At 47.9% G+C, this 20,481-nt stretch overlaps 1 protein-coding gene and 1 long non-coding RNA gene across 4 annotated transcripts in view; one reads left to right on the forward strand and one right to left on the reverse strand.

Annotated features, from left to right (window-relative positions):
* Nucleotides 1-17,397, reverse strand: part of LOC123751616 (uncharacterized) — a 75,652-nt gene extending 58,255 nt beyond the window's left edge. The window contains exon 1 of one of the 3 annotated variants that reach the window (XM_069327156.1): nt 17,090-17,397. In XM_069327156.1, coding sequence (XP_069183257.1) covers nt 17,090-17,249 — 160 coding nt within the window. In that variant the 5' untranslated portion in view covers nt 17,250-17,397. The remainder of the gene's footprint in view (nt 1-17,089) is intronic. The other 2 variants (XM_069327155.1, XM_069327157.1) reach the window with 2 other exon arrangements.
* The window catches only part of LOC138366233 (uncharacterized), a 127,304-nt gene that overhangs the window by 84,923 nt on the left and 21,900 nt on the right, over nt 1-20,481 (forward strand). The window contains exon 2 of the long non-coding RNA XR_011229110.1: nt 16,735-16,905. This is a non-coding gene — a long non-coding RNA (uncharacterized lncRNA). The remainder of the gene's footprint in view (nt 1-16,734; nt 16,906-20,481) is intronic.

Here is a 20,481-nt window from a genome sequence, read left to right on the forward strand (position 1 = left end):
CCCCCACTGAACAAATTCCACAAGGGCCGTGACGAGGATTCGAACCTGCGTCCGGGAGCATCCCAGATTGTGGCCCCTTGTGGATTTGTTCATTTGATGCATCACGTTAGTGTGATATCTGTGTGTAGAGTAGTTACACCCCCCCCCACTGTTCTCCAATGTGAATGAACTCTGTTATGCAAAGTACTTCTCGACTAAATAGGGCATAAAATTTTTACACTGAAAGCATTTACAGACGCCCAATTATTCTCGTCAATGCTTTGCTCATCTGGATTATTTGTTAATTACAATTATGAATTACGATCGTAAATGGCTTGTAAATGAAAACATATTGAGGTCATACAACGGGCTCGGTCCTGCGTTCCTGGACTTGCAGGATGGTTCAAAGGTCTTTGTGTATGTGTAACAAAGTTTGTAGTGGTCAGAAGAGTGCTTGATCGTGACCATGTAGTAGGGGGGGGGGGAGGGGTTAGGGGGTGATAGGGGAAGAGAGGGGGTGGTAGAGGGGCACTTATTCCTCCTCCTCCCCCTCCCCATTTTCTCCTTCACATTGGCTTCTTCCCTACACCATTACATCCACATTTTATCCGCTCCAGGGACCCTCTCGTGTTTCCTCCCCACCAGCACCACCATATCTCCCCACCACCATCACCACCATCACCACCACCACCACCACCATCTACACTCTCCTACACTCCTTGTTGAAATTCTTATCATCGTGCGGTATCTCACGACACCTCAGACCGTATGAGTCACCACCACTGCAAAGGTCATGAGAGAGAGAGAGACAGAGAGAGAGAGAGAGAGAGAGAGAGAGAGAGAGAGAGAGAGAGAGAGAGAGAGAGAGAGAGAGAGAGAGAGAGAGAGAGAGAGGGAGAGAGGGAGGTAAACAAACCAAGCTTCACAGCAAGAACAAACAAAATGAGTAAGAATATGAAGCGAACACGTAGGAGACAACCTGGGACGAGGCACCAACCCCAACAGCCTGCTGGGACACCAACTATAAGCACGAGGGGAAGAAAAAAAATCACCGGGGATAATAGCGGACATTTGAGAAGCCGCCGGCGTCCTGTCCCTATCAAAGCCCCTATAGAGATGGTGACGCTCAGTTAAATTTAGATAAAGAACCTAAACTCACACACACACACACACACACACACACACACACACACACACACACACACACACACACACACACACACACACACACACACACACCTCGTAGGGGGGCCCCCCACGGGCCGCGTAGCCTGGTGGATAGCGCGCAGGACTCGTAATTCTGTGGCGCGGGTTCGATTCCCGCACGAGGCAGAAACAAATGGGCAAAGTTTCTTTCACCCTGAATGCCCCTGTTACCTAGCAGTAAATAGGTACCTGGGAGTTAGTCAGCTGTCACGGGCTGCTTCCTGAGGTGTGTGTGTGTGTGTGGGGTGGGAAAAAAAAAGTAGTTAGTAAACGGTTGATTGACAGTTGAGAGGCGGGCCGAAAGAGCGAAGCTCAACCCCCGCAAACACAACTAGGTGAAACACACAGCCATGGCGGACGGATAGACGGACGGATAGACGGCCCACTACCCGTCCCTCTCCTCCTCTCACCCCAACTCCCCCGAAAAAATCCAATTTCCCGCCTCATAACCCGTCTCCCAGGTCCCCCCCCCCCGAGCCCCATTACCTTAGGGCTCGAAAATGTTAAACAATATCTGGAGTCGTTAGAGGGAGTAACGACCCGTGTAACTCATTCAGCAGTCAGCAGGTGATCCGAGACACGGAGCAACCCAACCACACAACAGAGAGGCGATCTAATCTTCCGCTTCTATAACAAAGGTGATCCTTTCTCTCTCTCTCTCCCTCCCCTCCCCGGATCCAAGAATATCCATTCACCCACTTCCAATCAGCCACCACCAATCACCTACTACGAATCAGATACCACACAACAGTTGAAGATCCATATTCCCAGCGGTCTCCAAAAGATGGTCTTCTCCTATTCCGTGGACGACCAAAAGGTCTCTATTATCACAGAGATGCACATCATAAGTCCTAGTTATGTTGCAAGGCTATTTCGGACCAGAAACTCCAGTGGAGTGGTATATGTCTATATATCAAATAGATCCAATGGTTTCGTATCGTCTCTTTAGTAAAAAATAAATAAATTAACACAGAATCCACCCTAGACAATGCAGTGGAGTCCTGGACACTGAAAGTGGAGAGAGGCAAACTTTATTATTGTTAACAAACCGACATCAAAAAAAAATTTGCTAGTAACTCAACTCAAAGGATACGAAGGTAGGTGACTTTTACACGTTTCGGGGCCATCCTGGATCCTTATCAAGTACGGATATCCAGTCCGCGATGGACCGAAAGGTCGTCAGTTTCACGTCATGTATGTTGGTGGAGTCATTTTATATCGGCCACGTTTTTGTTACTTGCTCTCACCGTGTTGTTGCTTCAGATTCAGCCACACGGAGCTAATAGTTGCAAGTAGCACGGGCTATGGTGAGCCCCATAATGGACTTTTGCTCTCAGCGTAAAAACAACTTTACTGAACAGCAAGTGAAAGTTGAGCATAGTTTTGAAAGCCTTATACAAGCTTGCTGAATCATCATCCCACTCAGCGAATTAAATTTACAGCTCAAAAAATCGGAGTGCGGAGTTCGCGCTGTTGGAGTTGAATTCCAGGGATGTAGTTCAGAGAAGCCGCGGGCAAGGTAGCATTCCAGGGATGTAGTTCAGAGAAGCCGCGGGCAAGGTAGCATTCCAGGGATGTAGTTCAGAGAAGCCACGCGCAAGGTAGCATTCCAGGGATGTAGTTCAGAGAAGCCACGCGCAAGGTAGCATTCCATACTATGATTAATGTGAGCTAAACTATGCCATGGAGGAGAATCCAGCCAACTGGAAAACTCAAAATCTTTCGTGAAAAATAACAGCCTGGAACGGAGCATAAAGTTACCCCTCACAAACACACAACTGAACCTAAATGAGCAACTCTCCGAGAAACAAAACATTACCGGAAAGCGTAGTAAAGTGAACCTCAACACCGAACTCAATAATTTCGAACACAAGGCTTTAATAGCCAAAAATCAAAATCATTTTCATAATAAACGAGCCCTCAGCCACTGGGAACAGGAATACTATTTCTACTCCTTCCCTAGACGGAAACTAAAGGAAACAATTAAACTTCATTCAGTCCAGAAGATAACTCATATAAGAGCAGAAATTACAAAACATTTTTGGAGTAATCTTGTACGACTTGTATACGACTACCCGCGACCTTACCCCCTCCCCCCCACTTGTTCCTTCCAGGTAATATGTAGTCGTAAGAACAAAGGTAAATGTAGAAGGGCCTATTGGCCCATACGAGGCAGCTCCTATTTATAACCACTATAGTCGTACAGGCTTTGTTCTTTGTCCAGTGTTCTCACGAACACAGAAGACCAATTGTCACAACTACATCACTTAACGACCAGAACTTTTCCAGCAAAACATTGAAATTCAGTGCCTAGTTGGGAGAAATACTGACATGGGTAAATACAGGAGGTTAGTAGTGATGCTAGTAACGAATACAGGCATTGGTAACGTAAGTTTATATTCTCGTTGGCTAAGTTTTTACCCCGAGGTGTTATAGAGCTTTATATAAATATTGAATTTCTAAACCTGTGTACAAGATCTCATCCAGCGTGAAGGCATCAGTAGATCATAAAACTACCATTCACTGCTGCACTTTCATATTTAACAGCCTTATACTGCTAGACGCGTATTTAACAGCTAAACACTACTACACTTGTATATTTAACAGCCTTATACTGCTACACTTGCGTATTTAACAGCAATACACTACCACACTTGCGTATTTAACAACAATACACTACCACACTTGCGTATTTAACAACAATACACTAACCACACTTGCGTATTTAACAATACACTACCACACTTGCGTATTTAACAACAATACACTACCACACTTGCGTAATAATGTTACTTTATCAGATACTAGCACACTCCAGGCATGGAATATTGCTGCACACTAACAGCCCCATTCAAAGCTGGAGAAGTTGTTTTGAATGTCACTTCGCATTCACCGCCCGAATCCACTTAATAGAATATCTTATTTACAGAGAACGTTTGAAATATCTCAAGACTATTATCTGGAGGGGAGTAGAAACAGATACAGCATAACTTACACTTGGAAAATATTAGAGGGATTGGCAACAAATTGGCACATCGAGTTTTCTCTTCATGAGACCAGGAGGCATGGCAGGAAGTGCAAAATAGCCCCATTGGCCAGCAAAGGTGCAATAGGCACGATGAGAGAGAACTTGGTACGATGAGAGAGAACTTGGAACAATGAGAGAGAACTTGGTACGGTGAGAGAGAACTTGGTACGATGAGAGAGAACTTGGTACGATGAGAGAGAACTTGGTACGATGAGAGAGAACTTGGTACGATGAGAGAGAACTTGGTACGATGAGAGAGAACTTGGGACGATAAGAGAGAACTTGGGACCAAAACGTTTCGACACTTTCCCTCTACACACACACAAGGGGCATAACTGGCCGGCTTCTCGCGGTGTTCAAAGATGAATTCTATGAACTTTCCCGAGGTAGACCTGATCAACTGGGCTGTGGATCATGCGTGTGGCTGCGAGCAGCGGCCTGACGTAGATATACACACTGACACTTGTGTATATATACACATACACTTGTGTATAAACACCCATACACACCTACACTCCCGCTCCGACACAAACTCCCCCACGAACGCTCATAAGCCTGATTTACTTACACATGACTCCTAAACCTGACTTGTATACCTGCCACATAAACGTCAGGTTAATTCTAAAGTATATTTCTGAAGATTTAAATTGGTGGTGGGGAAGAGAAGGGGAGAGGGGGGAGAAGGTGATCGGAGAGGGGGTGGGGGAGAGGAGGAGGAGGAGGAGAGGGGAGAGGAGGGGAGTGGGGAGAGGAGGAGGAGGGGGAATGAACCAGGGAATGAGAAGCAAGAATTAAGGGAAATAGGAAACTGGACGAGAGTCGGAAAACACAGTCAGTGACGCCGGCGGCCATGTTGGGTAACCTGGCAGCCATGTTGGGTAACCAAGCTATACAGTGGTCCGGTGGAGGGAAGAAATGGTGCCCCAACCGCTTTGGATTATCGGGGATTGAACACTGACCTGAAAGGTTTTAGGTCAAGTGGCTCTGGTTACGGTGATTGAGGGAGAGTTTACAGGCTCTGGAAGTGAATGACGAACCTTGCGAGTCATGATTCTCAAACATGGTTAAGTGGGTCATAAAAGTCACATACTGACTTATTTGGACTATAATGTCAGTATGTGACTTATACGTTGCGACCCCAGGCACATCATGGTGTTCCGCAATAATGTAACGAAGAACTGTATTTTCTACAATATAAATTATTAATTAATGGGTATATATAATTTTGCGTATAGTTTGGCCTAAGTTAGGCTTGGTGTTTTGTGTTGGACATTATTGGTGTTTGCGGTACGTGGGTGAAGCACTTTTAGGAAAATAAATATTTTTGTTCAGAAAAGTTCGAATGTAAACAATTGAGTCGTTTATAAAGCGGTTTTCATCCATAAAAAGGAAGTCTAGATGCCGCATTAACGGGCATTTGGCCACTGTTTACGAGGACGGGCTGTGGAAATTGTGTGTCAGTTGCCAGAAGAATGTTTCTGCTAAATCCAGGGTCAGGATTTAAGACGCATTTACTCGTCTACTTACGAACCCGTGCATCTTTTGTCAATCTTTGGCGGCTTTGTTTACATTTATTAATAAAGAGTTTACGAGTATCGAAACTTCCCAGACAAATGTTGTTGTTGTTATAAACAGCCTTCTGGTGTTCGGAGCTTATAAACAGTTTAATAATTATAAACAAAGCCGCCAAAGTTTGATAAAAGTTGTACACGTTCTTAAGTATTTGCGTAACTGCTTAATGAATCCGGCTCCTAGGGGTTCACAGGGTCCGAGGAACCGTTCGTAGTGGAAGACTGCGAACCCTGTTTGTCAACAAGAGCGCGCCACACGTCAGTAGTCGCCACCACCCCATCTACATTCCTGTCTGCTACCGGCGTTTGAACTTCCTCTTCAACGGTCCGGATTGTTACGACGCCTGGAGCACATTTCGCCTTGGGTCACAGGAAAGTTTATAGATTTTGAACGTTTTCTGGCTGGTTCTTCGGGCGGGGTGATGGTTGCCGGGAGTTGGTGGGTCTTAGCGGGCTCCTGGTGTGCCCTCAGCCGTGGTGGGCGGCCGGCTTCTGCTCTGCCGGAGGCCATTGGATGACTTTTTAGTTGGGGGCCGAGTTTTTGGTTTTGCTACCCAGTGTTCTCTGTGGGGAGGGCGGGGCTGGTGCTTGTCACCCTGAGGGGACTCCGCAATCACCTGCCCGTCTGTGTTTATGTGCCGCTAAACACATTACAGTTTCCGCTGATATGCGACATTCATTTCACCATTAGGCTTCGCGATTAGTCCTTCACGGGTACGTCGGGTCGCATCCGATCCCAGGATCATCGTTGCCCCCTAAATCAACACCAACAACCCAACGTCTCAGTGGTGAACAGTGTTAAGTCTTGCCCAAGTTTCACATATAAAATATATTTTTAGGCTGCAGTTATGAGGGTCAAAAGGCCAGCCGGGGTCGCTCCAAATGTCATGCTTTAAGAAATATCGGCACGTTAAGTGGCCCCTCTTGCGATTTTCATTGTCTGAAATATAAGTTATGGGTTGCGAAAACCGTAATTTTGACTGCTTAGTACACTCGACATTTACCCAGGTTTTAGAGGGGGGGGGGGATGTTGTGGGGATGAGGAAGAGGGGGGGGGTAAGTTGTGAGGGGAAGAAGTAGGAGAAGGGGAGGGAAGCTGAGGAGAGAGAGAGGCTCAGACACACACCTGGGAACTCCAACTAGTACGTATAAATAAAAAAAACATCTCGCCAGAAATATTACTATACAATAAATATAGGAAATACACTCCAAACACTTGGGCTAAATTTATATATATAAAAGGTCGTGTTTGTTTACATGTAGAGGTTCCCGGGAGTGTGGGAACCTTGGGTAAGGTTCCCAGGAGTGTGGGTACCTTGGGTAAGGTTCCCGGGAGTGTGGGAACCTTGGGTAAGGTTCCCAGGAGTGTGGGAACCTTGGGTAAGGTTCCCGGGAGTGTGGGAACCTTGGGTAAGGTTCCCGGGAGTGTGGGAACCTTGGGTAAGGTTCCCGGGAGTGTGGGAACCTTGGGTAAGGTTCCCGGGAGTGTGGGAACCTTGGGTAAGGTTCCCGGGAGTGTGGGTACCTTGGGTAAGGTTCCCGGGAGTGTGGGAACCTTGGGTAAGGTTCCCAGGAGTGTGGGAACCTTGGGTAAGGTTCCCGGGAGTGTGGGAACCTTGGGTAAGGTTCCCGGGAGTGTGGGAACCTTGGGTAAGGTTCCCGGGAGTGTGGGAACCTTGGGTAAGGTTCCCGGGAGTGTGGGAACCTTGGGTAACGTTCCCGGGAGTGTGGGAACCTTGGGTAAGGTTCCCGGGAGTGTGGGAACCTTGGGTAAGGTTCCCGGGAGTGTGGGAACCTTGGGTAAGGTTCCCGGGAGTAAGGTTCCCGGGAGTGTGGGTACCTTGGGTAAGGTTCCCAGGAGTGTGGGTACCTTGGGTAAGGTTCCCGGGAGTGTGGGTACCTTGGGTAAGGTTCCCAGGAGTGTGGGTACCTTGGGTAAGGTTCCCGGGAGTGTGGGTACCTTGGTATAAGGGTTCCCAGGGAGTGTGGGGTACCTTGGGTAAGGTTCCCCAGGAGTGTGGGTACCTTGGGTAAGGTTTCCCGGGAGTGTGGGTACCTTGGGTAGGTTCCGGAGTGTGGGTACCTGGGTAAGGTTCCCGGGAGTGTGGGTACCTTGGGTAAGGTTCCCGGGAGTGTGGGTACCTTGGGTAAGGTTCCCGGGAGTGTGGGTACCTTGGGTAAGGTTCCCGGGAGTGTGGGAACCTTGGGTAAGGTTCCCAGGGGCTGAATTCACGAAAAAGTTACGCAAACAATTATGAACCTAAACATCTTTTCACAATCTTTGGCGGCTTTGTTTACAATTATTAAACAGTTAATGAGCTCCGAAGCACCAGGAGGCTGTTTATAGCAATAGTTGATTGGCAAGTTTTAATGCATGTAAGCTGTTTAATAAATGTAACCAAAGCCATCAAAGATTGAGGAAAGATGTACACGTTCGTAAGTGCTTGCGTAACTGCTTCGTGTATCTGGCCCCAGGATGATGTGAGCCACATAAACGCGTAGTATTAACAGCGGTAAAGTGCCCTCAAGATTAATGGTCGGTAACGGGTATAGTGTTAAGTGGATATGTTGGGACACGCTTAATTATGCATGAGGCTCGCTGGCTGGCTCGCTCTCCAAAAGCCACATTTATCAAACGACCGACCATCCATCCCGTCCTCAGTCTATGTTCATTCCATCCAGCGACCGACCCCATAAGTTCATACACGATCATAAATTTTATTTATATGCTGTTGATTCAAAATAGGAATTTTCTCAAATCTAAATTTAATATTGTTATATATTAGCATAGTGTGCATATTTAGGCATTTGTTAGGTTAGGTGTTTAGGTTCTGTTGGCGATTATTTGTATTTGTAGTACGTGGGTGAAGCATTTACAGCGTTGTGGTTCGAACAAAAGCCGTCAGTGAAGCACTTGTTCCGGAAGTGTTCGGATGAAATCAGTTGCGAGTCGTGTGTAAACAGTTTTTCATTTATGAACAGGGGGTTTGGCGGCTGCATGGAATCACTTATGGCCTTTATTGATGAGGACGAGCTGAACCTCATCAACAAAGGCCAAATGTGCATTCCATGCAGCCGGCAAACCCCCCCCCCCTCTGTGCAAATAAAAAACGGTTTACACGCGACTCGCAACTGATGACGTTCGAACATTTCTCAAACAAATGCTTCATTGACGACCTCGGCTCGGACCAATGCTTCACCCACGTACTTCACACACACTAATAATCGCCAACAGAACCTAAACACACTTAACCTATCTAACGCGTATTTTAAATATGCACACTATGTTAATATCTAGTAATCAGATATATTTGAGAAAAATATAATTTTAAATGAACAGCGTGTTTAGAATTGCTGGCTGCATCTTTGTGTTCGAAATCTGCAGTGTTCGAACGGTGCAGTGTTGCCCTCGTGTCGGGTTGCAAACCGAACATCAGCAGCAAGATTGGCAACTAATATAACTGCCTTAATAACTTCATAGTTTCCACTGCGTGTGTGTGTGTGTGTGTGTGTGTGTGTGTGTATTTTCAATGGCGTATGACGTCATAGTTTTCAATGTGAGGCGTATGACGTCATAGCTCTCTCTCCTATGCGGCGTGACGTCACAGCCTTCACTGGAGTAATGATGCTTAGATCCTCAAACACAGGTTGTTAACACACTCTAACTGCCTACAACGGTCTGACTGAGGCACCTGTCGGGGGGGGGGGGAGGGAAGGGAAGGGAACTGAACTATCAGGTGGAAAGCGCCAAGCCATTACGACTATATAGCACTGGGAAAGGATCAGGATAAGGCTTTGGGATAGGACGGGGGGAAGGAATGGTGCCCAACCACTTGGACGGTCGGGGATTGAACGCCGACCTGCATGAAGCGAGACCGTCGCTCTACCGTCCAGCCCAAGAAGAGTCACCTATGCTACCCGCGACCTTCATTACCAATCTTCCATTGCCACAATAGATGGGTTGATCACTAGGATACAAGGATCTAGGAATGTGGTGTTAATTCCGCTTGTTCGGGAGACTGAAGCCTGTACTTAAAGCCCACTAACGACCCAGGATTGCAGCCCCACAATAGTTCACACACTCCCGGCTACATATTTTACCGCCCGGTGAAGAGGTGCATGAGGTGAAAGGAAACGTAGACCCCCGACCCAGGTCTCACTGTTGTGAGGCGAGGCGTAGACCACTGTGCTACTGCAAAAGCTCTTTCTAGAGTCTTAAAAGAGTTTACCCCGGAAATAAGACCCCCACCAAATCGTTTAACAACCATTTTAACTGTTGAGTTAAACAGAGGCTACATTTACGGATTGACGCCCAGTAAATCCTTCCCCCCCGGCCAGGATACGAACCCAGGACAAAGCGCTCGCGAATCGCCGGGTGAGTATGTTACCGCTACGCCACGGGAACTGACTGACTGGGTCGAGGACACACACACGCTTACAGACAACAAAAGCTCTATTGAACCCTCTCTACTTTTTTTTTTTTTTTTTTTTGAGATATATACAAGAGTTGTTACATTCTTGTACAGCCACTAGTACGCGTAGCGTTTCGGGCAAGGTCCCTGGAATACAATCCCCGCCGCGAAGAATCGTTGTTACAACCAAGTACACATTTTACTGTTGAGTTAAACAGAGGCTACAGTTAAGGATTTGCACCCAGTAATCCTCCCCGGCCAGGATACGAACCCATGACCCAAAGCGCTCGCGGAACGCCAGGCGAGTGTCTTACCACTGCACCACGGAGACTGGTGCTCCGTGGTGGATTTTGTTGAGGTGGCGAGAGAGAGCAGGAGTCATCACTTACCCCGGTTCGTTTACATCGAGGTGATGGGAAAAACACGCGAGAGAGAAAGTGCGTGTGTGCGTGTGTGGACTTGCGTGCGCATTCCAGCGTATCATCAGTCAGAAGAATACGGACGTAGCTAGTGGCTCCTGAACCCCTTCAACCCATCACCCCCCCCCCTCTCACTCTTGTATGCACGCAAGAGCACGCGCACGCACACTCCCCCTTCCCCACATCACACACAAGCGGTCCCAAGGGAAGCACATTTCCTTGTTTCAACACGCGTCGTAGTAGACCCGCTCGCAGACCCTCGCTCCCTCGCCAACCCCAGTCTCGGGACGACTGTGATAGACCCCTTCAAGGTGTGTCGTTGTAAGTTATCTAAATAATGATCTATTTTAGGTATATTATCTATAACAGTATTATTGTCAGCTAAGCCGTGCTCTATTGTCAGCTAAGCCGTGCTCTATTGTCAGCTAAGCCGTGCTCTATGGTCATAGAGCACTCCATAGAGGAGTGTGAAGAGATAGCTGCTTCACGGAGGGGTGTCCAGGCCTTGTGAAATATTGCAGGATATCAATTTTTTTCTTAAAAGCACCTTAGAGGAACTTTTCACAATACGTCATGGCTGCTCTCGAAGTAACCCCAACACGTCGTCTTGTATCCCAACCCAAATAAGACATAAAATAACGTTTTATACATTGTAGGAAGGGACAAGGCGAGACGGCATTATGACCTTGTATAATTCCGGGTCAGGTTGTGGATGCTTGTGCGGCTCATGACCCCCACCGAGGTCATGGACCTCGGAACAAGTGGGTGAATGTCATAACACAAGGGGGTATTGGGTATTAAATGCATCAGTGTGGGCAGCTTATGTTCCTAAGGCAGGGTCATTGGATCCTGTCTCTGCGTTGGCTCGGGGTCTTGAAGTGGTGATTTATTTCCTCACTCTCTCTCTAGCTTCTGTAACCCTTACTCTCTCCCCAGCCCTTTAGCCTTACTCTGCCCTCTCTCCCCAGCCCTTTAGCCTTTACTCTCCCCCTCTCCCCAGCCCTTTAGCCCTTACTCTCTCTCGTGGCAGCGTTCCACTTGACTTTATTTCCCTTAACGTGAGCGACTGTAACTAGACATATAACCCTGAAACGCACTTCTGTGGAATAGGTGGGTGCAGGTGGTGATGGATGCACGTGGTTGCTGTAGTGGGGGTAGATGGGTGTTTGAGGGCTAGGAAGGGCCATCCTCGGCAGGGATAGAGCCAAGCTTAAGTTCATTTCCATTTGGTAAACAGAGCCCTCCCATCCTTCCCTCAGCTGTCAGCCTCCTGAGGGAAGTCTCGGCCCTCGTCCCTACCTCAAAAAAGAATATCGACAGAGGAACGAAAACGCCCAACATTACGTCTACAAACGTTGGAATGTGTAGACGTTTACGTTGGAAAACGTAGACACACAAGGGCCACAACAGCCTCCCCCCCCCCAGAGCCACAGACCGCAATATACGGGTGATCATAATAAGAACAGTCAGGTTATAGCGTTATATTCACCCGAAGTAGTCCTCAAGCCCCTTTAAGACGTAATTGACAAACTCTTGGTACAGAACTTCGCCTTTAATGAGAACCAAAAACACACGGAGAGGGAAAAACATTTCTGAAACTTTTTATTTTATTGTTTGTGTTTAGGTATATACTTAAGCTTCCGCTATAGACGGAGCTCTTGGATATTTGGCGTCCTTGTGAGGAGCTGTGGGGCGTGTTGGGGAGGGTATGGGGGCCTCCACCCTCTTGGTTACCCTCGCCTGGGGTTAGTGCCACCATCTGCCTCCCTTACTGCCTTGGTTATTGTCTGTGTGGTCTGGCTGGCCGGAGGTCTCGCTGTCTAGCTGGCCGACTGGCCGGTGGTCTCGCTGTCTAGCTGGCCGACTGGCCGGAGGTCTCGCTGTCTAGCTGGCCGACTGGCCGGTGGTCTCGCTGTCTAGCTGGCCGACTGGCCGGTGGTCTCGCTGTCTAGCTGGCCGACTGGCCGGAGGTCTCGCTGTCTAGCTGGCCGATTGGCCGGTGGTCTCGCTGTCTAGCTGGCCGACTGGCCGGTGGTCTCGCTGTCTAGCTGGCCGACTGGCCGGTTGTCTTGGACATTGTGGGAGGGGAATAAAGCAAGGGACAGTGTAAAGAGAGAGAGAGAGAGTGAGTGAGAGTGTGTGTGAGTGAGAGAGTGTGAGAGAGAGTAGGAAGAGTGTGACGAGTCAATCATTGCGGAACCAGTCCACTGTTGTCTCTCGTGTTATTGTTTTAGCTTCAGCTTCTCTGAACAACATATCCATGTAGCACGGGCTATAATGATCTCGTAAATTGTTCTCTCTGATCTCGCCCGACCTGCTTACATAGTCCTGATGGGCGAGCCTCGCTGGGTGTCGTGTGGGAGAGGAAAGGAAGGTGGGGGACTGTTGACAAGCCCCTGGCTTCCTGTCTCCATCGTAGCCACTAAATACATGGTGGCTCCCCTCGGGTAAAATCGAATAAATATGCCTTATATCATGACTCGAGGTATCAGGTGAAAGAAAATTATATTCGACCATTTTCCTCCTATCAGGGAATCGAACTCGAGGTCTTTCGATTGTGGCAAAAAAAGACGTAGCCCAATACGCTACAAGAACTAAGCAAGCAAGCAATAGTCTGTTACAGCTGCTGTCAGGAAGCTTCATTGAGTATTACGTGAGGTTCAGAGTGTAAGGCCCTGAATGATCCTTTGTATTATATACATATATTTTTTATTTCAGGGATATTCCCGCGGTTGGCTTTAAGCCTCTGGCTGGTTACTTGTTTCTGTCTTGGGCGGGGTACGAGTGACTTCCCGCCAAATACACTGGGGGAATTACGACATTTTCCCCGCCACACACACTAGGGGAAACTACGACATTTTCCCCGCCACACACACTAGGGAAACTGCTGCGTTGCTAGAAGGTTCCAATAAGTTCTACCACCACCTAACTAGTTGTAACAATTACCGAACAAGATGTAACAACTTTCTACCAACTCATACAAACTTTATAACAAAACGTTAACCACTTTATAACAAGTTGTAACGAGGCGACGGTAGTGACCATTACGTTGTGTGTTTGCATGGGATTATGACTCGTATGGTCGCTTCGGTGACATTATGCCCCCAGTGTGTATACAAGTGGAATGCTCTGAAAGAAGACGATGGAGATGGGATACAACCGTTCTCTTCATCTGCCTCAACGCGCGAAATACAAAATACTAACCTAAAACCAGAAGGGTTCGAACCCCAAGCCGCCTCCACCCCCCTAACCTCACCTATACCGGTACACAGAAAACGAGGATATTTGTGATACGTTTCGCGGTACCGTTTGTCGTTGGTGACCCGAACGTCCAAAATGAGACGTAGTAGAGGCGAGGGCGGGCGGCAGGGTGGTGGAGGAGAGCTTTGCCTCGGAGCTCAACAGCGGTCATGATGCGTCAAGTGTGGGCGGCCGCGTCAAGTGTGGGCGGCCGCGTCAAGTGTGGGCGGCCGCGTCAAGTGTGGGCGGCCTTGAACGGCATGTTCAAGAATGTGCTGTTATGTACACCTTAATCTATTGGGCAACATGTTCGGTCGTATAGGACGCCAGGTATATATATATATATATATATATATATATATATATATATATATATATATATATATATATATATATATATATATACCTCTACCATATAAGAATGTCTGAATTATATATATATAATCTCTACCATATAAGAATGCCTGTGCTTGTTTGTCCAAAGTTGGCAACCAGATGCTTGGGGCTAGCCTCACCAATATTTGCAGTGGGACTGGTCTTGGGTACAGGACGGACATAGGCTGGTCGGGGTAGGCTTAAGTTAAATGCTTTAAGAAATATTAGCAATTATAAAGAGGCGGTTTTCAGTCAAGTATGAAATATATGGTGTGATTCCCGTGGAGTTTTTAGCGATCGAAATACAATATAATCTGACAGATCAATACAGTTCTTTCAGTGCTTCTTAGCAATACATTTCCTGAAAGGGGGGGGGAGGGGACGATCGAGAGGGTTAAGGGGGAAGATGGGGGTGAAGAGGGGGGGGGGGAAAGAGGGGAAGACCTTTTGGGGGGGGGACTTGGAGGATTGGAGAAGGGAGATGGGGAGAAGAAAATGGAGGGCGTGGACGAGGGGAGGAAACGTCTTGTCAGCCCTCTTAACATTCCTGAGTATAACCTCCTTCAACGATTCAGCGCCTCTGATGTTTCCGCATAATTCAAGTCCTTCAGCGCCGGACCAATCTGCTGAGAAGTGTTGGTATGTCGCGAATCCTTAGTGTGTGTGTGTAGTTAACTACCTGTACTCACCTAGTTGTGCTTGCGGGAGGGGGGGGGGTGAACTTTGGCTCTTTGGTCCTGCCTCTCAACTGTCAATTAACTGGTAACAAAAAAAATCTATTACTTAAAGGGTTATTCATGCCCGTGCCACCTCTTGGGTGGCTTAATCGTCATCAATGAATCAAGATGAGTATTTGGGATGGGGTTGGGGTTGGGAGGGGGGGGGGAGTGTGTGTGTGTTTGTATGAGTTTTTTTTGTTTTGTTTTTGTGTACAAAGGTTATAACGTCCCGTGAAGCAGAAATAAGCAGCGGTTCGAGCCTCACACTCCTGCCCATAGGATGAGACTCAGGCCTGCCTGCCTGCCTGCTCCCTCAAGCAAGAAGCAACACGGTAAAAACACCTCCGGTCGGCTGCCTGATCACTCAGACGGCAACTCCTCCTACAGCCTGGTCGACCACATCACCCAGGAGGCTTTTGGTCAGCGACCGGGCCCCGGGGACATTGATTCCCGGAACCCTCTCGAGGTCAGGTTATTATGACTTTGCGTTTCAGATGTTTTGTCGGAGGGACAAAACTGCAGCCATTCTGTTTCTCTCTCTCTCTCTCTCTCTCTCTCTCTGTGCCAGCCATATCCCCCTGTCCTGGACGTCAGGCTGCGAGCAGCCGCGTCCAACAGTCTGGTTGATCAATCTAGCAACAAGGAGGCCTAGTCGACGACCGGGCCGCGGGGTCGCTAAGCCCCGAAATCATCTCAAGGTAAGGTAGCCTCGTTGTACTCGGTTCCTAACATGAAAACCTATGACAAAATAATGATACAAAAATAAATTGAACCATTATGAAATGTACACCCAAAGAGAGAGAGAGGAAGAGAGAGGAAGAAAGGGAAAGATAGAAGAAAGGAGAGGAAAAAAGGGGTGGGGAGAAAGGGAGGGAGAGAGACTAACCCCATCGGGTGCCCTCTCCCTCCCCCCCCCCCCCCCTCGAGGTAAACAGCCAGAGAGGACGGAGGTGGTTGGGCACCCCCGGGGGAGTGTGTACGGGGGTGCAGCTCCTGCAATTATTCAGCTCACCTTTCAACACTTGCCAACTGGGTCGCAATGCCGCCCACCTCTCTAGAGAATGTTGCACCCCATATAACGCTGCCATGCGTGGCCGTGCTCTTGTGTGGTGGGGGTGTGGAGGCTGGTTAGTGGGGAGGGAGGGGTGTGGAGGCTGGTTAGTGGGGGAGAGAGGGAGGGGTGTGGAGGGAGGTTAGTGGGGGGGAGAGGGGGTGTGGAAAGACCATCTTGAGAGAAGGGGAAGACGTAGCTAATACGGTACGTTAGTACCACAACTACCACCACCACCACAACCGGTACCACCACCACCACCCCACCCCACCACCAATACCACCACCACCCCACCACCAATACCACCACCACCCCACCACCAATACCACCACCACCCCACCACCAATACCACCACCACAACCGGTACCACCACCACCAGTACCCACACCACCACCACCACTACCACCACCAACACTACCACCACCACCACTACCACCACCAACACTACCACCACCACCACTACCACCACCAACACTACCACCACTACCACCACCAACACTACCACCACCAACACTACCACCACCAACACTACCGCCACACCCACCACCACCCCTCCCCAACCCACACAACCAAACACCATAAACATCAAGAGACAAGATACTAAACCACAGCCAAACGTACATATATTTAGTTTTTTACCCAGGAAAAGCCGGATAGTCCCTTCTATATATACTATACATACATATATGTATATATATATATGTGCTAAGTCCCACTATGTGCGTGCTTCACAGGTCGGGCAGGCTGCTGCTCCTGGAGGAGGTGCTTCAGTGGAAGAAGTGCTTCACGAAGCTAAGGAAGACCTCGAGTACAACTCACCACAGGAGAGAGCACATACTCAGTTTCATGGCCCGGGTTCGACTCCTGGCCCGCGACATAGCACCAGAACGCCAATCACCGCGCAGGTATTCAACACTGTTTTATATATAGATATATATTCTATATATTTTTCCAACCTGTAGGAATATCTGATTCACTAGGCTGTTTATTTATTTTCAATTAGGAATGCCTAATCAGGAACAGAGAGACAAGCACAACTTTTGACACTTGTACACACACAGGTGACACAGGTGACTCTCATGGACACACCTGGAGTGACTGGCGGCTCCCGTGTGAGCACTTTTACTACAACAGTCAGATGTTGTACATATGACTCCCCTCCAGAGAGAGAGAGAGAGCGCGCCACCGCGAGACCAAAAGGAGTTCGGCCTTCTCCCACGAAGGCAACTCTGTTACTGCTCAATCCCATTGCTCACGCCGCCGTGATTGGTCCCGCCTACCGTGACGTCACGTGATTCATGGCCAATCACACGCTTCCGTCCTCATTATTTCCCCCCGAAATGACTTTCGTTGTGGGATTTCTGTTGTAAACAAAACCCAGACCAGCTGTTCCGAGCACAACACAAGGCCGGGAGAAGGGGAAAGTCGGCCGGATAGCCCGGCGGACAGCCGGATACCCCTCCGAAAACTGGCGTAGTTCGGTAGCAGGGGGGGGAGGAGGAGATGAGCACTGCTGCTGTACGGATCAATAAAGAGCAAGTGTGTGCGAGTGTGTTTGTGTGTGTTTGTGTTTGCGTGCGCGTGCGTGTGTGCGCGCGTGCTCGGCAACACTTTTACCTGTCGGGTTCACCTCGGCACCAACTCCTGCTGGCGCCCGTCGCCACGCCCTTTGGCGCCAGCGGCACTTGACGCCTAGATGCTCATATGATCCTGAGCCAACCTTGGTTACATCACGGTGAGGCTGCTTGGTTACATCACCACTTTTATGGACTGGGACTTTTCTAGCCTCTAAAAAAGCATATCAGGAAAGGCTCAGAGTTCAAGTGAATTATTATAGAACAAAACTTTGGCCTGTATGTGATTTTTCTTCAGCTAACTTAGCAAGAGTTGAAAGAGGAGTACGAGTTCTTTGTCTCTGTCGACCAGACCGCTTTCCACTCGCTAGTCTCCTGCAGACGGAAGTTGTCTGGCCTTAAAATTCGGCTTTTAAATATGCAAATTACACCAGGTTGTAAGAACTCGTAAATAAGGCTACTGGCGTCGGTCAACACTCCCTGTCAAGTCATGTAGAGGCAGTAATAGAACTCTCTGCATTAACTTAATTTTTTTGGTCCTTGAAGAACTCTTATTTTTTTCCATCTTACGTCTAAATACAGTTAAATTGGCCAACAGACTTGTGTGTATCTCTCCTTAGCTTAATGTTTCTGAAGAGTGGAGCGAAAAGAGAGGATTTTTTTTGGCTGTGAACGTACCACTATTAACACAAGCTTCCCCACTACGCCAGTGGAACTTTTTAGCTGTGAAAAGTTAGCGTTATTAGTTTAGGTGGCTTTGCCTGACGGGGCGTCAATATTACTCAAATCTTTTCGCTTGAACAGTAACGCCGTGCTGCCTTGAACCCCGGTTTGCTTTGTGTTGTCTACACAGCCTTTGTTAGACCAATACTAGAATATGCAGAACCGGCCTGGAATCTGCACCTTTGTGAAGCATAAAATCAAAATTGAAAAAAGTACCTAGTCAGAGCCAAGAGGGTTACACTATTAGGATAGGTTAAAGGAACTGGACCCCACAATCTTGGAAGAGAAGAAATAGAGGGAATATGATCACAGTATACAAGATACTGAAGGGAAATGACCAGGTGGACCAGGACAGCCTCTTAAAATCTCATCTGTGCAATAGTGCATAGATGGGATGGTCGTGAATTATTTTTCCTTCAAGAGAGATACTCATAGTCTGATGACAGGAGTCCCAAGCATGACGAAAGTCTGCAGGCATTTGCCTCGGCACACACCTCTCTCTCTGATTGTATTTGTGATCTCCAATGTTCCCAGTCACTGGACTAATAGATAGGTAATATCTCTGTCTCTCTGTCTCTCTTGCACACGCACTAAACAATGAGAGTAGATTCAGATAACATAGAAGCAAGAGGCTGCAGGAACACTTTAGACGAGCTGACAGACTCGATACAATGTTAAGGGTAAACATTACAGTCATAGCGGGACTCAATCATTCAATGACGGATAAAATGTAAGAGGGCTCATGAGCTAAAGCTCTACCTTAATTTTTGGTTCGGGGGTCCCCAAAATATCCAGTTGAATGGTAATATTGGCGCAGTCATTCTCCTTCACCATGTTGCAACTGGAGATAGACTTCAAAGATTTTCATGATATTAAATATTCCACGAGGTCCAGGGCTTTACTTTTCTTCAGATTGACCCTTTCACTCGTTCCTCTTGTGGTCGTCAACCTCCCTTCGTATTAAGATCACTTTTAATGGTAGAACTCTTCCGCGTTCCATGATTTTTGCCGGTGCCAGATGCTCCATTCAGGAGTACGTCCCCTCTCCACACCTCTGCTGTAGGTGTTGGAAATCTGGTGATGGTTCATCAAGCTGCAGTAGCGAGTTCTCTCTTTGCTGCTTGTGTGGTAACTCTAGACATTCTCATACTGTTTGCTCTTCTTCCCAAGCTCGCTGCATCAACTGCCCACCCTGCCTTCTCTTGCACACGCATGCATTATAAGTTCGAACAGGCCATGCTCGCCTTGAAGCAATGCGATTGTATATCCTTTCTAGCATTTGTCTTCACAACATTATCTATGCTGTGTGTTGCGTCGCACTAGCTTTCCCCACCCTCCTTCACTTCCTCAGCTCTACAGTTTCCAAACCTTAAACCCCGACACCCACCAGCTCCTCTCCCTCCATCTATGGCCACTGGTGTTTCTTATGGATCTCAGACTGTCATTTCCAACCTTCCTTCCCACTCTTCTCCTAATTGCCAGGTTGATGCTGCCGTTTTATTCACGCTTTCATGTTTCGATCTAATCTTTATTTTCGGTCTTTCCTGTGTCTTTTTGGCCCTTCCCTACAACTAACTGTCCATCCAGGGCTGATGTCCATCCTCCCAGTCACCTCCGTGTTGTTTTCTTACTTTCTCCCTCTCTGTGTCTCGGTTAGAAACAGAAACCTGGTTCCTCTTCCACCCCAGTGGGTAAGAAGGTTTCAGTCCTTTCCTCTTCCATCTTTGTTCCAGCCTCTCCTCCCATCTCGGTAACCGTCAGGTGATCTAGATATGGAAGTTCCTGCAGACGTTGATTCTGCCTATGGTACTGTTAGGATTAAGGCCACTTAAGATCAGGGTCACAATGTTAGAAACCAATGCTCATTTGTCTATAAAATAGGTAATGTTAATATTCAGGGCATTGAATATTGTTGGTATGCCAACAGCCATACCACGTTGGCTGTTGGCTACAACAGCCATATCACTGCTTCTTGTCCGATCAGCGAAGTTAAGCAACGTTGCGTTTAGTTAGTACTTGGATGGGTGACAGCCTGGGAACACCAAAGGGTGTTGGCAATAGTGTTTACACACTATTGCCAACACCCTTGTTGGCAATACCTAACCTGACAGATAAGAGGCCTGAGTGGACAGCACTTCGGATTCGTAGTCCTGAGGTTCCGGGTTTGATCCCTGGTGGAGGAGG

The sequence above is a fragment of the Procambarus clarkii genome, chromosome 19 (assembly GCF_040958095.1).
Source record: "Procambarus clarkii isolate CNS0578487 chromosome 19, FALCON_Pclarkii_2.0, whole genome shotgun sequence".
Taxonomy (NCBI): domain Eukaryota; kingdom Metazoa; phylum Arthropoda; class Malacostraca; order Decapoda; family Cambaridae; genus Procambarus; species Procambarus clarkii.